The 16,020-nt window shown below is 40.2% G+C and overlaps 1 protein-coding gene across 2 annotated transcripts in view; it reads left to right on the top strand.

Moving 5' to 3' along the window:
• adgrd1 (adhesion G protein-coupled receptor D1) overlaps positions 1-16,020 on the top strand; it is a 44,443-nt gene that overhangs the window by 23,514 nt on the left and 4,909 nt on the right. For both annotated transcript variants that reach the window (XM_011479428.4, XM_011479427.4), the window contains 5 exons: positions 12,301-12,374; positions 12,782-12,905; positions 13,773-13,876; positions 13,981-14,092; positions 14,361-14,514. In XM_011479428.4, coding sequence (XP_011477730.1) covers positions 12,301-12,374; positions 12,782-12,905; positions 13,773-13,876; positions 13,981-14,092; positions 14,361-14,514 — 568 coding nt within the window. The remainder of the gene's footprint in view (positions 1-12,300; positions 12,375-12,781; positions 12,906-13,772; positions 13,877-13,980; positions 14,093-14,360; positions 14,515-16,020) is intronic.

Below are 16,020 nucleotides of genomic sequence, written 5' to 3'. Positions count from 1 at the left end.
GGGGACCAAAGGAAGTAAAACTCAAGAAAACAGACAAGACAGGAGACTTTCAAAATAAAACAGGAAACAGAAACAAGACAGAACAAGGACCAAAAACAAGACAACAAGTTCAAATCATGACAGATCACCTTTTTAAAATACTACACAATGCTTGATGCTTTGTACAGTTTTTCAGAGCTCTACAAATGCTATTTAGGCTGTCAAAGGATAAACTCGGAATTCAGAATAAAAATTAAAATACTTTTTAGATGTCAAGACTTTTAAGCATGTCTTAATGTTGGAGACATTTCTAGAAAACTTACATTAAATGTGAATTTGTTGTTTCTGTGGAATGAGAAGGGAAAAAGTGTGTATTGAGTATTGCAATCCTGTGGTTCTCTGCATTTTCCATTCCATACTTCAAGGTGGAAACCAGGCATGTAGAGTCCATCCATTCACCTTTTCTGGGTCGCACAAAGACACGGTGGTTGGAACCAAAAATCTCCAATTTGGACTCATCAGACCAAAGCAGAGATTTCCACTGGTCTAATGTCCATTCCTTGTGTTGTTTAGCCCACATAAGTCTATTCTGCTTGTTGCCTTTCTTTAGCAGTGGTTTCCTAGCAGATGTTCCACCACGAAGGCCTTATTCACACAGTCTCCTTTTAACAGTTGTTGTAGAGATGTTTCTGCTACTAGAACTCTGTGTGCCATTGACCTGGTCTCTAATCTGAGCTGCTGTTAACCTGCGATTTCTGAGGCTGGTGACTCGGATGAACTTATCCTCCGCAGCAGAGGTGACTCTTGGTGTTCCTTTCCATGTGAGCCAGTTTCTTTGTAGCGCTTGATGGTTTTTGTGACTGCTCTGTCATGGTGTGTGGAGGCCCGTTCCGCTTGGCCGTTAGACTAAGGGTGATAACCAGAGGAAAGACTAACGGTGGCCCCTGGAGCGGAGCAAAAAGCCCTCCACACCTGTGATATAAATTGAGGACCCCTGTTGGAAACGATGTCATACCATGGTATCTGAAGACCCTATAAACAAGAATTTTGGCGTAGTAAATAAATATGTCGCCCAGATACATAAAAACAAAACGCTTGAGGATGTCTCGTAGTACGTCGTTGACAAGGCGTTGAAAAACTGCAGGGGCATTGTTTAGTCCGAAAGGCATGACGAGGTATTCAATATGACCTACAGGGGTGTTAAATGCCATTTTCTATTCAGCACCTTCCTTTATGTGGATGAGGTGATAAGCATTATTTAAATTGAGGATTTAAGGTAAGTCTTTCTTTGTTGATGAAACTGAGCGGTGCAGGTGGAAGTCGTAGTTTGGCAGAGTAGTGGCTGGGCTGGAGTCGTGGCTTGGCAGGAGCTAGTGAAAGAACCCAGGTCGTCATTAGCGGTGTTGAGATCTTGCAGGCAGACTGAAAGATAGGATTAGGAATAAGTTCACTACGAAAAAGTTCAAGAGCAGACGAGATAACGTAGACCAGGTACTGCACCATAGAGGGCAACGAACTTGCTGTGAATACTGGAAAGCGGCCACCAAAAATACTGAAGCAGGAGATGAGGTAAGTGCCGACAGCTGGGTCCAATCTGTGAATGAAGCAGAGAGTAGAGGGGAAGGAGAGGACTCCCGGGGACACCATGACAGTACCCCCCCCCCTCCCCAATGGTATCCCGGGGATACCATGAAATGCACTTGAGGACACTTTCAAAGTTTTCCCAAGTTTTTGGACTGGCTAACCTTCATTTCTTAAAGTAATGATGGCCACTCGTTTTTCTGTACTTAGCTGCTTTTTTCTTGCCATAATACAAATTCTAACAGTGTATTCAGTAGGACTATCAGTTGTGTATCCACCTGACTTCTGCACAACACAACTGATGGTCCCAACCCCATTTATAAGGCATGAAATCAATTACAATAAGAACATCAAATTACACAGAAAATGATTTTAAACTTTAAAAGTATTATCCAAACAAAAGTTTCATGATCCTATAAATTCTTTTGTTAATTCAGTGCATTTTATAGTTCTCAATACAGGTTGCAAAAAGAAAGATCTTGCTTCATTCTTTTTTGAAAACACACCAAAAGAAGTGAGGTATTACAGCTGGCCCATTGGAATCTAACACATGTAATTATGGAACGAGAACTGATATCTTTTCCATGAGCAGTTTTCGTTTCTTTTTTGTAAACTGAAACTGTATTTTGTGTTGTTTCTTTCTGTAAGCTATCACTAATCACATTGTTAAAAACTCTTAGGAACTTCTGGGGTTGTTTAATCGTCCCTTTTTCCTCACACCCAACTCAGTTATCAAATCCTTTTCTTTGCTCTGGTGCACTGCAGAGACTGAGTGGAGATCACAGCTGCATGTCTTTTTACATGTCCCCTGACACCATGATCTCACTCATTTATTTTGCTGGATGGATTCAGATTGTTACTCTACACGCTGTACAGTATGTGGATCCGCCTGAGACCTTCTGCTGATTGAAATACCTTTCCCTGACAGCAGAAGGATCTGTACTCAGTCACTCACAGGTTGTAATAACTACAGTTTATAATAGGGTTGGGGTGATAGCTCAACCGCGTTAAGACCAAGGGCCTCATTTATAAAACTTTGCGTAGGATTTGCGTCAGAAGTGGCGTACGGATGAAACATAGGACGTGCGTACGCACAGAAATATTCGGATTTATAAAACCGTGCGCACGCACATCCTACGCATGTTTCCCTTAATAAATCACAACCAATTCTAAATGCAGCGCAGCTTTTGCGGCCTCATGACACGCCCATAGTTGCCCATAAATAGTCAGTGAAACGCCCACAAATGAATATTCATTGATTGCGAAACCATGGCACACACCGAGAGGAAATGAAAAAAACGTAACTTCACTCAATGTGAAGTAGAATTTATCGTTGGCGAGGTGGAAAAGAGGAGAAAAGTGTTGTTTGGAGGGCGCAGTGTGGGCATTACTAATGCCAAAAAGCCACGTGAGTGGCAGACGCCGTTAATGCTGCAGCCTCACAACCTCGGACCGTGGTTAAATAAAAAAGAAATGGTCGGACATCAAAGTCGAGGCAAAAAAACGTCTGGCGCTGCATCGCCAGCAGAGTGTGTCTGCCACGGGGGGGACACCGGAGCTGACCCCTCTTGATGAGAGACAAGCGGCAAGAATTGGGGAATCCCTTAGTGGAGTGGTGACTGAGGCGCAGGGGGACGCCGACGCGCCAGATGCACCGGGTGACACCCCCCCAAAAGCCCGCAGAGGTCCAACAGGACGGCTCGAGGAAGTCGGAACCGGCTCATAAGCCAGTCGTCCTCGTTTGCCAACACGTCTTCTTCCTGTCTAAAGATGCGTTCACTCCGAATTCTTCCATTTGCCACATCTTCTAGGAGCGCAAGATCAGCCATTGTGCGTCATTACGCATTGTGATGGGGCATTTTATTTCCATCCATTTAATTGCATCTGACAAGCTACAGATGTCGGTAATAATCGACGTGGAAATGGGAAATTGATCAGCGCAAATGTAATTTCTTGTTGCTTTCTGAATGGTTGAGACATACGCCATACATTGTTTTATCAAAAATAAAACAAACTAAAGGCATATGCACGAATACCATAATTCTGTTGCTTATGAAGAAATGTTTTACTATGAAAACAACTTTCCCTAGTGGACAATTAATGCATCTCTCTCTATCTATCCATCTGTCTGATTGCACCTATATCTGCTCCGCCAGACGGACACATTGACGGGAATATCAGTTTGTACATTATTTCGTTCTGTTAACTATATTATTTATGAGGATGAATTGCACAACATGCCAATATTGCAGAACATTTTTCACTTTTCTTTTTGCAAATAAGTGTTCATTTGAATTTCTGTTGTAATTTTCGTTTGATTTTTTTTATTTGTCTCACTGCTGATCGATCAAACGGGTGTTCGTGTAGGCTGTTAATTGTAAGACTTGCTTTGTGAAGTCTTCATGTTATTTATGAGAGGCAGTATTGTCATTGTCACTTTCACGTGTTTCTTCCATCTGCCGACGGTGTCGTCGTTTCTCATTTCATCCGTTTTTGTGCGTACGCCTGGGTCAGAGCTTGCGTGAAAGACCGCAGATTTTCCCGTCAAGTTTGCTTTTTATAAATCTCAACTATTGCGTAGAGAGTGGCGTACGCCTTCTTTTGTGCGTACGCAACGTTTATAAATGAGGCGCCAAGTCTTTTTTGACCAAATATCTGTTAGCTGTATTATAATTGGCCCAGTTCTCACTGGTGGGGCCAGCCTTCTTCTTCATGCACTGCCAACAAAGGTGGTGGGAGATTTGTAAAAAAAACAGACATTTTATACTTGTTCAGTACTGATAGTTATATGCGACATTCACACCAGGCATGTGACACGCATTCAAAAATGTGCAAAATGAGCATTTTTGAATGTACTTTCAGCATATGGTGTTCACTCTGGATAAGCAGGGAGCAGAGTCTTCTTTTTCTTTTTCTTCTGTTTACTAGCGCATGTCCACCACCTACAGCTGAAAGAGGCTTGGTGCGAAATGTCGTAGCAGTGTAAATCTCATGAATCTTGCTCCAGGTTTTTTTTTTCACAGCTCCATTCTGATATATGAAAGACTTGGCGTCATGTAATTCCCGGCATGCATAAATCGCAATAACTAATTTCTCCTCCAGGATCAATTTTCGAATGGTTGGCACTTTGTGAATTAATAGGGACGCCATCCAAATGCTACTATCAAAGCCAAGTCCAAGATTGGTCAAAGTTTGACGTGAGATCATTTTCAAGGCACATTCAATGGCTACGCGTTTTGTACATAGAGCCCGAAAACTAACCTAAAAACTTGCTTAGCGATGCATGAAGGCAACAGTTTTTTCAAGTTTAAACGTGTTTACGTTTGGGCTTGCTAAAGGCAAGGCAAGGCAAGGCAAGTTTATTTGTATAGCACAATTCGTACACAAAGTAATTCAAGGTGCTTCACAAAACAGAAAAATGCATTAAAATCACAATACATCATAGAAATAATCAACGTAAAATTTACTTTAAAAGAAAAGAAAAACAAAAAATAATAAATAAATAAATAATAATAATTGAAAATTGATTTAAAAATAAAGGAAGGAAAGGAAAGGAAAGTGCAGATAGGACCTTTCAGTCATATACACGGCTAAACAGAAATGTTTTAAGTCTAGATTTGAACATGAACACAGAAGAGGCCTGTCATACGACTTCAGGGAGGCTGTTCCAGATTTTAGCTGCAGAATATTGAAACGCTGATTCCCCTTGTTTAGTTCTGACTCTGGGAATCAACAGGAGGCCGGCCCCTGTGGTCCTCAGAGTATGAGATGGTTCATATGGCACTAACATGTCAGAGATGTACTTTGGTGCTCGGCCATGGAGAGACTTGTACACAAGCAGAGCTGCTTTGAAGTCTATTCTTTCAGGTACAGGGAGCCAGTGCAGAGACCTGAGCACAGGACTAATGTGATCATACTTCCTGGTTCTGGTCAGGACTCGAGCAGCAGCATTCTGGATGTACTGAAGCTGTTTTACAGCTCGTTTGGAGAGGCTGGTGAGCAGGCCGTTACAGTAGTCTAACCTACTGGAGACAAATGCATGAATAAGTATCTCCAGGTCTGGCTTTGACACTATGTTTTTGATTTTGGCAATGTTTTTCAGATGGTAAAATGCCGCTGATGTTACTGACTTGATATGGCTGTTAAAGTTCAGGTCAGAGTCCATGATTACCCCTAGATTTCTGACTTGATTTGAGGGTTTTAGAGACAGAGAATGAAGGTAGCTGCTGACACTTTCTCTTTGTTTCTGTGGGCCAAAAATAATAACTTCGGTCTTGTTTGAGTTTAGCTGGAGAAAGTTGTTCTGCATCCACGCACTGATCTGTTGGAGGCAGTGGCTGAGTGAATCCACCGGCCCATATTCACCTGTTGTCAGTGACACATAGATCTGAGTATCATCTGCATAGTTGTGATAAGATATGTTATTACTGCGTATTAACTGCCCTAGTGGCAGCATGTAGAGGTTGAACAGAAGGGGTCCCAGGATCGATCCCTGGGGCACACCACAAGTCAAGGCCATGTAGTCTGAGACACAACTCCCAATTTCAACAAAATATTTCCTGTCTTCCAGATAAGACTTGAGCCAACTTAGGGCAGATCCAGAGATGCCAACCCAGTCTTGGAGTCTGTGCAAAAGGATCCCATGATCAACAGTATCAAAGGCAGCACTCAGGTCTAGCAGGATTAAGACAGTGACTTTGCCATCATCAGTGTTCAGGCGGATGTCGTTGGTTACCTTGATAAGAGCAGTTTCTGTGCTATGATGGGGTCTAAAACCTGACTGGAAAACATCAAATGAATTGTTTAATAAGAGAAAATCAGTGAGCTGTTGGTAGACAACTTTTTCAAGGACTTTTCCTAAAAATGGCAGATTAGAGATAGGTCTGTAATTATTCAGTACAGTGGGATCAAGACCGCTTTTCTTCAGGAGAGGTTTAATGACTGCAGTTTTTAAGGCCTCTGGAAATATTCCAGATTGAAGAGACATGTTAACTATTTGAGTAATTGATGGCAACACACTGTTCAGGACAGACTTTAGAAATCTAGTGGGTAACACATCAAGGCAGCATGTAGACGAGCTCAGACGGGTGATGGTCTCTTGGACAGTTTGGTCAGTGACAGGTACAAAGTGAGTCAGCTTAGAGTGAGTAGGTGGCTGTTCGATAGTTATATGTGTTGTGGAGTTGATGGCTTTTTTAATGCCCTGAACCTTGTCATTAAAAAATACAGCAAACTCATTACATTTAGGTGTGCAAACCAGTTCTATTGGTAGCTGGGTTGGAGGGTTAGTTAATCTGTTTACTGTTGTGAACAGGACACGAGAGTTGCTGCTGCAACTTCCAATGATTTCAGAGAAGTACCTTTCCCTTGTTCTGCATAAGATCTGGTTGTAAGCGTACAACTCCCCCTTATACATTTCATAATGAACCTGGAGTTTTGACTTGCGCCAGTTTCGCTCAGCTCTGCGGCACTGTTGTTTCTGTGCCCTGACTAGATCATCGTTCCTCCAGGGAGCTTTCTGTCTATGTTTTCTCAATTTAACCTTCATGGGGCAATGGCATCCAGAACATTCAAGATGCTAGAAGTAACAGAATTCAGCATTTCATCAACATTGGCACCAGAGGCGTTTTCAGGGTTAATCATTTCTACAAACTGTGCCCTAGTGCTCTAAACACGTGTTTACATGTTTAGCAATCATGTTAAGAGACATTCAGTAAAAGTGGTGGCTTGAGTCACATTGCTGAGGCCTGTGTGAACGCAGATTAAAAATATATCATGAACACTTATAATGTGTTTGGGTAAAATTGACCCGTTTTCACATTTGAATATGGGTAATTTTTGACCCAGACACAATATGAGGGTTAAAACGTTTTTGCACTCATTTTTATACAAATTCTTAGTGTTGTACCACTGTTACATAGAAAATAAGTCAAGGTGTTTGATGAAAATGATTGACTTAAATTGTTGGGCTGGGTTTGTTTTCCAATTATTGATTTTTCAAAATTATTAATTTTTTAAACTGGCAAAACACTCCTTTCAGTTAGCTTTTAATCCGGTATTTCACAGTAATATTAATAAAAGATCCACTTTTATTCTTTTTCTGTTAAAAATTACATTGTGTTTTTTATAACCCAATAAAATCTAAATCAAATTGAAATTTAAATGACATTTCCCAGAAATGCGCTGGCACTACCACACTGAAGAAGATCACAAGCTTCTGTCTCACCTGGTCAAAGCAGGCAAAGAGTTAGCCTTTGTGACTGAGATATTTCTTTATTAGTAGTAATGTCACTCCACATCCTTTTCTGTCTTCATCTTTACTGCTCAGGTCTGCTTGCAGGGTTTACAGTGATCTCAGTGGTTTTGTTTTTTTGGTCTTCTGTTGTTAATAAAGTCTTGGAGCACCAGCTGCATGCTTGGCTGGTAGATTCTGGGGCCTAAGGGCACTGAGAGAAAACAATAGCATCCAGTCAAAGCTGAAGGACCTCCAAGAGCATTTAATTTTTTTGCAGCAACGATCAAGACCCTGCACCCTCCTTTAAATATATTCTGGAAAGATAGTTGGTGAAGAGCGAGCGTTGGCTTATACATCATGTGTAAATGTCTGCTGGCTCATGTATATTTATGCTGGGGTCTGGTACAAATCAAGGTTTAAAAGTGATGGATTGTTTCCTTTCAGAGAGCATTTACATTTGCAGTTTAATACAGGTAATTGATCCTTGTTTAGTGCAGATCAAAGGTTTAGTAAGAGCTAAAACACCTGAGATATAGGGTGCCAGCTGATTTTTGTTGCTCTTCTGACTGCTTATATTTGCATAAAACACTGAGAGTTAGAAACTAAAAGCCCACAAGGGAAAAGCAGTTTCACCCACAGGTTGGCTTACATTTCTCAGTGAAGTTATATTTAATGGGCCACATGAAAATGTGTCCACTGCATTCATCTGAAGTACCTGAGCACATAATGACTAAAGACTTGCATATGTAAAGCAGACCGAAAGAGAACAGCAATTTGATTACTCAACAAAGTCAAAGTATTGTGCTATGCCTTTTAAAATGAATCAGGTGGCGTATGAGCCAGGAATCAGAGAGCCTAAGTGTCAACTTCACCCACTCGCTCACTTTTTCCAGAAGGAAATGAGGCAGACACAGTCCATCTCATTCTTAGAGTAGAGGCCCAGGGAATGAGCAGAGGTGTATAATCTCTATACCCAACCAGCCAGTAGAACTGTTATTTTCTTCAGATGACAAGTTGAGCAAGGCCAAACAGCAATTACACCATTCTACTGGCATTAACACAATGTCTCTAAAGACCCAAATTTTCAGATTAAGAAGCAAAAGGGGATTAGTTATCAAATAAGCCTTTTGGAGATGGGAAGGACTTTTGTTTAACTGAAAAATGGTAAAAACTGCATAAAGCAACCTGTTTGATACCCTTAAGTATTCACACTAAGTGTTGCTAAAATATTTCTAATTCTGCATCAAAATTGCCTCATCTCTGAGCCGCAAATATTCATCAACGTTTTGGAAAGTCTTTTTCAGATATTTGGATTTAAGAAGACATGATATTACTTTGCGGTTGCTGCAGATTTGGATCAGCAGTCATAGAGTCATTTATTCCGCTGTCTCTAAAGGTGTCCTGTTGGACTGAGATGTCATGACTGTGGAGACCATTACTGTACAGTGAATTCATTTCAAGAACAAAAATTGGATTGTTGTAACTGAAGCTTTTAAACTGTGCATTGTTTTGGTGTAAGGAAGCATCCGAAAATATAACCAGTGTGATTATAAAGTAATGGACCTGGCCAGCAACAATGTGAGGTAGGCTGTGGTGTTTAAACCATTTGGACTTGATACTGTGGGACCATTCTCCTCTGGTTCTTACATCAACATGGTATTTTCCTTCTCAGAACTGCCACTCGCTGGATATTTTACCTTTTTTGGCCTGTCTTCTGTAACCCCCAGGGATGTTTGTGCATAGTAATTTCAATGGGTCCACATTTTCTGAAAAGTAAGTCCAGCCTGTTAAATCTTTCTCCCTCGTACTCAGTTTGACTTTAAGATAGTTGTTTTTATTTCTTTTAGTCTCTAATTATCAGTCGTAGGTTTTAAAGCAACCTAATTTTTCCAGGTTCAAAGAATAAAGAATGTACAAGGAATGCATCAATTTCTCTGATTTTACTCAAAAGGAAAAATGATAAAACCAATGAACAACTGATGGAAAATGAATTCTTTTATGCAGTGTTAACATTTTTCTTAACTTGAAGTACTTCAAAGTGGCCACTTTGAGGAGGTATACCAGCTGAACGTAACTATATAATTTTTGTTTAAATAGAAATGAAAAAGTATCAGATTCACAGTGAGATTTACTTTAGTGACCCTACCAGGAAATTGCAACTCTGCTACAGAAGTTCCATAAATGTGTGGCACCATTGGTCTGCCTTGCTTTTTACTTTTTACTCATCGCAAAACAACTCTTTTGGGTTTAAGTCTGGATAATGTGTTGACTTCCTTTGGACCTGAGTTTGAGATCGTTATCTCGCCTGCTAGTTCAACCCCTGACCAACTAGCCCTTGTGCTATCCTAGTCACTTTAACATTGGAAGTTGGGTCATCTACACCCCACAAGTGCGCTGAACCTATTTTCTTCAATGATTTGTGATCTTCACTGGTGTCCATAGATTACATGAAATCCTCTTCAACTTTATCCACCTTTGTCATGGTAGGGAGACCACGTCAATGTAAGGGTGGGGTCATAGGATAGCACAAGGGTTAAACATTAACACCTTATAAAACCACAAATTGCTGCAGATCCAGCAGAACCATGATGTTTCCTCTTCCATGCATGACAGCTCATGTCACACACCCATTTCCTGTTCCCTAGCAAATACCATTTTATTTAATTTTGAAATGTAAATAACTTTTTAGTTTGGGGGGAATGTTATCCTTTATTTAAACTCTTGGGTTTTATAAATCATTTTTGTGTAATATTAAGTTCCTCCTCTCTTAGACTTTCTGCCTGATTTTATGCCTCCAAAGATGGATGTTTTAAAGTTTAATAGCCTTGGAGACAATGAATTTCCTGTCTGTCAGTACATTTTTTAAGAAAACCAGACTCCTTTTGCTTAACAATGAGTATGTGAAGAGGTTTGCTTCTACCTTCCACTATGACTGGCACTTTCTTCATGATTCTTTTAAACCACTGTCACTAAATACTCCAGTTCTAAAGGCACCACAATGGACATGTTTCTCTTAGTACTGCCCCACCGCAGCATAAAGTATAATAATAGCAACAAATGACTAATAAAACCTCTGTAAAAGAGAAAAAGAATAAAGAAAAATGTTGTTGGCAACATGGGTGGCTGACGCTCATGCTCGTCCTGACAAAGATATTACAGGAGTTCCTGTTTGTGGAGATCATTGCCAACTTCAAATCACCATTCAAAGGCTAAGATCTGAGCTTATGGAGAAATACCAACTGATCGAATAAATACTCTCACTGACATCATCCCAGTCAAATTATATTACTTACCTCCAGCACTCAGTTATCATAGACCAGGCCAGTCACTTTCATGGTCTGGCAGAAAACCTGCTGAAGCTGACGCTCACTCCACCGGATCCGACAGCAGTGTTGTGCAGTTTTGTGGCAGGATTGTGGACGGATTGGTGCTGACGAACGAGTTCCGAGGCCCAGCCAACTCTAGCCCTGGAGAACCGATTAGGTCTCCATCTGATCTCCAACAAGCCCAGGCAGATACTGGTCTCAGGAATCCAACTCTACACCCAAGCTGTCATGGGTGGAGGTGACACGTCGTAGCCAGAGGAGCCATGAGCAAAAACCTGAAGCTGCTAGCTTGCAACATTTGTCGCTCTTCAACCGCTATCTCCTGCTGGCTAAAGACCCAGGCCCCTCTCATCTGCTATCGAACCAACTCGACCCATCAGGAACAGGGTCAAGTCAGTGTGGACCTGCTGCAGTCTCAGCTGCCCCTGCTACTACCAGACTCGTCCGGACAGCGCCTCCTGCCTTTGCCGCCTCAGTCATAATCAGGGCTCTGGATCAAACAGCGGCATCCACCCCTGGCTCCGGTCTCGCTTCGAAGGAGCGTGGGCCTTCCCCCGAGCTTGCTGGGACAGAGGCTGGTGCCTCATGATTCCCGGCTGCTGGCAGCCCCACACTGGCCTCTTGTTCGGGGCGCTACCCAGTCATTATCTGAGGAAACTCCATTGTCTGGCATGTAGACTTTAAGAGGTGCCACACACACTGCATTTCAGGAGCATCGGTCAAGGACATTCACAACTATGCCCTCCAACTCACCAGTGAACATCCCTCTTCTTCAGCCGTCATAATTCACGCATGTACCAATGACATTAAGTTCCAGCAGGCTGAGACTTTCATTCACCACATCCAACAGTTAAACTTACAATGCATCATATCAGGACCTCTACCTGCACCCCATTAAAAAGCCAGAAAATTCTCTCCAATCCTTCAGCTGGTTAAAGTTATTACCATTCCTTGAGAGAGGTGGTGGAACAGCATCAATTACTCATCAAGAAATAAAATGTTCTTTTCCCCCCCCCCTGTTTCTGTCTTTAAACAAACTTTCATTTTTTATTAGTATGCTTTTATGTAAAGTGTTTTGTGCTTCAAAAGGACTGAAAAGCATTAAACAAATAAATAGTTTGAAGTATAAAAATTCTTTTTTTTTTACATGGACTTGGTTTTGTTTCCTTCTTTCTTCAGACTAACAAACAGCAGGACCAAGTACTGAACCAGAGCAATAAAGTCTTCCTCTACTGCGCATTTTTGGACTATAGGTGAGTCTGTGTAAATAGTTTACAAAAGCACTGTTCCATTTAGATGAAAAAAAATGTAAAAAAAAGTCATTTAAATGGAAAATACAATCAGTATGGTTCTGTTTTCATATTCATTTCTTTTTGGACTATTATGGAAAAAAAACGAAAAATATATATTTATACCAAAAAATGAGATCACAAAGCATTCTTATGTAACTATTATTTGGATTAAAACCTGAAGTTCATACAAAGCGTAAACTATTTGATGATTCTGTGAAACTAGTAAATGTAGGCATTAACATTTTTGTGTGCATCTCATCTTAGAGCATTTTGTTATAGAAGAAGAATGGAACTTCCCACCATGTAGAAGCTAATTTTATGCATACAATTATGCTAGTTTTTAATACACATTTTTTTTTTATTTCCAGTTCTAAGGAGGGGGTGTGGTCTAATGAGGGCTGTGTACGTTCAGAGGGCAACATGTCATATTCTGTATGTTTGTGTAACCACCTGACCAACTTTGCTATCCTCATGCAAGTTGTGCCCTTGAAGGTATGCACTTTTAAAGTATTTATTACATTACTTTAATTTTTTACGCAATACTTCTGTAATGACAATAAACTATGGGTAAGCTTTAAATGAATGACAGAAAAAATGTCCCACATGCTACTGTCATGTGTGGGTGCGAAGTTGTGGGTGCTGATCTATCGCATTGAGGAAAACACAAGATTTTTATTTTCTACAGGCAAAAGTCACATGAAGAATTAGGAATTGTTTGTTTTTCCCTTCTTCTAAAATCTATTTCCTGATTAAAAACTGTGGTAACATGTTTTGCCTTCCCTATTGACACCAGTACTATTACTTTATCAGTGAAAACAGGCACAGCAGAATGATGAATTGCCTCCCCAATGCTTACTATGAATCGGAACACAGTCTTCTTGCAGCTCTACAAACTTGTTTTATATTTAAGGCACTAAAGTCTATTTGATGCTCAAAGTTCTGACTGCAAGTCTCTAATTAGTGGGCAGCCTTATTCCTCAGCTGCGAGGAAGCATTCCACATTTCTCTGTTTTGAATGGCTAAGACTCCTCTGCCCTCATAATCACAAGGCACGTGTGCAGACAGTGCATTGGGAATCAAAACCAAAAGCTCAAAATAGCCACAGTCTCAAAAAGCATGAATGTGTTTTTGTTCATGCCAAAAGCAAAAATCCAAGAGTAAGATAGTTTTAACCTTTAAAAAAGACTTTAAAAAAAAAGACACAAATTGTTATGTCAGAAGGCTTTGATTATATCTTTTTACTTTAACCCATTGTGGAGTAACCAACACTACCACATCCATGTTGTGGATTTATTTTGATAGAATATTGTGTGTAGGACCTAATTCTTTAAAATCTTTTTCCATTGTCTCCCTACACAGCTTACTACTAGCCACATGATGGCACTGTCAGTTATAGGCTACGTTGGGTGCTCCATTTCCATTTTCTGCCTTGCCATCACTCTGGTTACTTTTGCAGTTTTGTCGTGAGTGTACCACAATTTGAAACAATTGGCAGATTTGCATAAATCTGCATTGGTGCTTCAGTGTTCCAGCTTTCATATGAACATGTCTCTTTGGTGCTGTGCAGATCTGTTAGTACCATGCGAAATCAGCGCTACCACATCCATGCCAACCTGTCCTTCGCCATCCTTGTGGCTCAGATTTTACTGCTCATCAGCGCTCGCTTTGAACCTGGCACGGTTAGTATACCTTTCAGAGTTTTCTCATCATAAGAACTACAAAATTCTGCAGTCCGATTAAAAAATTTTGATAGCTTTTATGTAGAGCTCCAAGTACAACATGCTTAAAATGTTCAAATTCATGCAAAATATTTTCCTCTGATAATATATTTTCTATAAAGCTAGACGAATCAATCTATGAAAAAACAAAATATGTAAAAAAAAGAAATTGTACATAAAAGAAAACGTTTAAAAATATGATAAACTCTTATTTTGTCATCCGTCCCAGACACCCTGTAAGGTCATGGCGATCCTGCTTCACTTCTTCTTTCTGAGTGCCTTCGCTTGGATGCTGGTGGAGGGTCTTCATCTCTATAGTATGGTGGTGAAGGTGTTTGGATCAGAGGGCAGCAAGCACTACTACTACTATGTCATTGGCTGGGGTGAGTAGTCATTTGCAGCTATGTGTTGTTACCTTTGTAGATCCTTACAGATGCTTGTTCTGATGTCATATGTGTTGGTGCTCCAAGCTGGATAAAATGTTTAGCCTCATCCTTTGCAGGCTTTGCTAGAATAAATCAGGAAACATTCAAAGTTATACTGTTTTTGACTGCTGAGGAATTCATAAACCTTCCTTGACATATTGAAACCATTAGTGTAAAATGAACCCTTTTTTATGACTTCCTCTCCTTTAGCCAGAACCATTTTTCATTTTTGCATGGCTATCTGCAAAGTATATGCTAAGGATGGGTTTGACAGCTAGAGGTATGGCTGTCTCGCATACCATTTTATACTTTAAAATGCTGTTATTTGCTGAAAAAGAAAGTACCGATACTGACTTGATGTACATGTATTATATATCTAATTCTCTGCTCCTAGCATGCTCTGCCTGCTTCAACTTTCTCCTCCTTTTTAACCTGGATATCAATGTCACTAGCTGAAACGCAGCACAAGCCTTCTAGAGAGGAGGCATAGTTAGCAACAACAAATGTTATTTCAAGCCACAGACACTAAAGCAGTACTTTGGAAACCAAGCTATAAGTAAGATATTCTCTGAATTTTTAAAGTCTAAATGTCTAAATATAGCAAAAGGTTTCCAAAGATTCTTCACAGATCTTGATCCATATTTTATGACATCACTACGCAGTTTCCTTATATTTGTGAGTGAAACACCAATGATGCAAACCTATGACTCCATCATTTTGTCAAAGGTGCACAGATCATTTGAGAACAGGAATCATTTAAGCTAAGTCCTATAGAGTGTTACATTACTGGAAATAGTTATCAGATGACTGGTATACTATAGTTACAATACATGGATGTGGTCAACAACAACATGGAGGCAGAATTAGCAGTGCAAACTATAAATTGGTATTACAGCTGGAGACAAAAACATGCCAAAAATATCTATTTAGTGTTATTATACAGTCACCACACAAATGAGACCACATGGATTCAGTCTTTCTTGTGGTTAACACCAAACTCTAACCCTAACATCTAGGTGTTGTTGCAGAAACTGACTCATCAGACCAGATGCTGTTTTGTTTCCCCAACTTCATCTGTTGTTAAAGTTGTGCCCTCGGTTTCCTTCAGCAGAAGTGACAAACAGCTACTGTGGCCCATCTGCTTCATGATGTGTTTTGTTTGTATATAGATGGATGTCAGCACTTGAAACTAGTGTTACTTTGAGTGAGCATTCTGTCCATGAGAAACAGTCTGTTCTCTTCTGGCATAAAAAATGCTTTTTTTTTCATGCTGAGAGCTTAAATAACCATTTTCCCCAGTCAGATGCTTTCGTTAATTGTCTACATTGCTTTAAAGAGCAGTTAGAAAGATGCAGCTAATAAGTGCGTTTTTATTTACAGTAAAATATAGGACAGTATAGTATTAGAACAATGTAACCAAACTCACATTAGACTTACAGTCCTCAATTAGACATCCTGCAATAT

Source organism: Oryzias latipes, chromosome 9, assembly GCF_053564925.1.
Source record: "Oryzias latipes strain Hd-rR chromosome 9, Olatipes_Hd-rR_3.1".
NCBI lineage: Eukaryota > Metazoa > Chordata > Actinopteri > Beloniformes > Adrianichthyidae > Oryzias > Oryzias latipes.
Note: the sequence above shows the minus strand (reverse complement) of the source record. Positions and strands in the feature narration are given on the sequence as shown.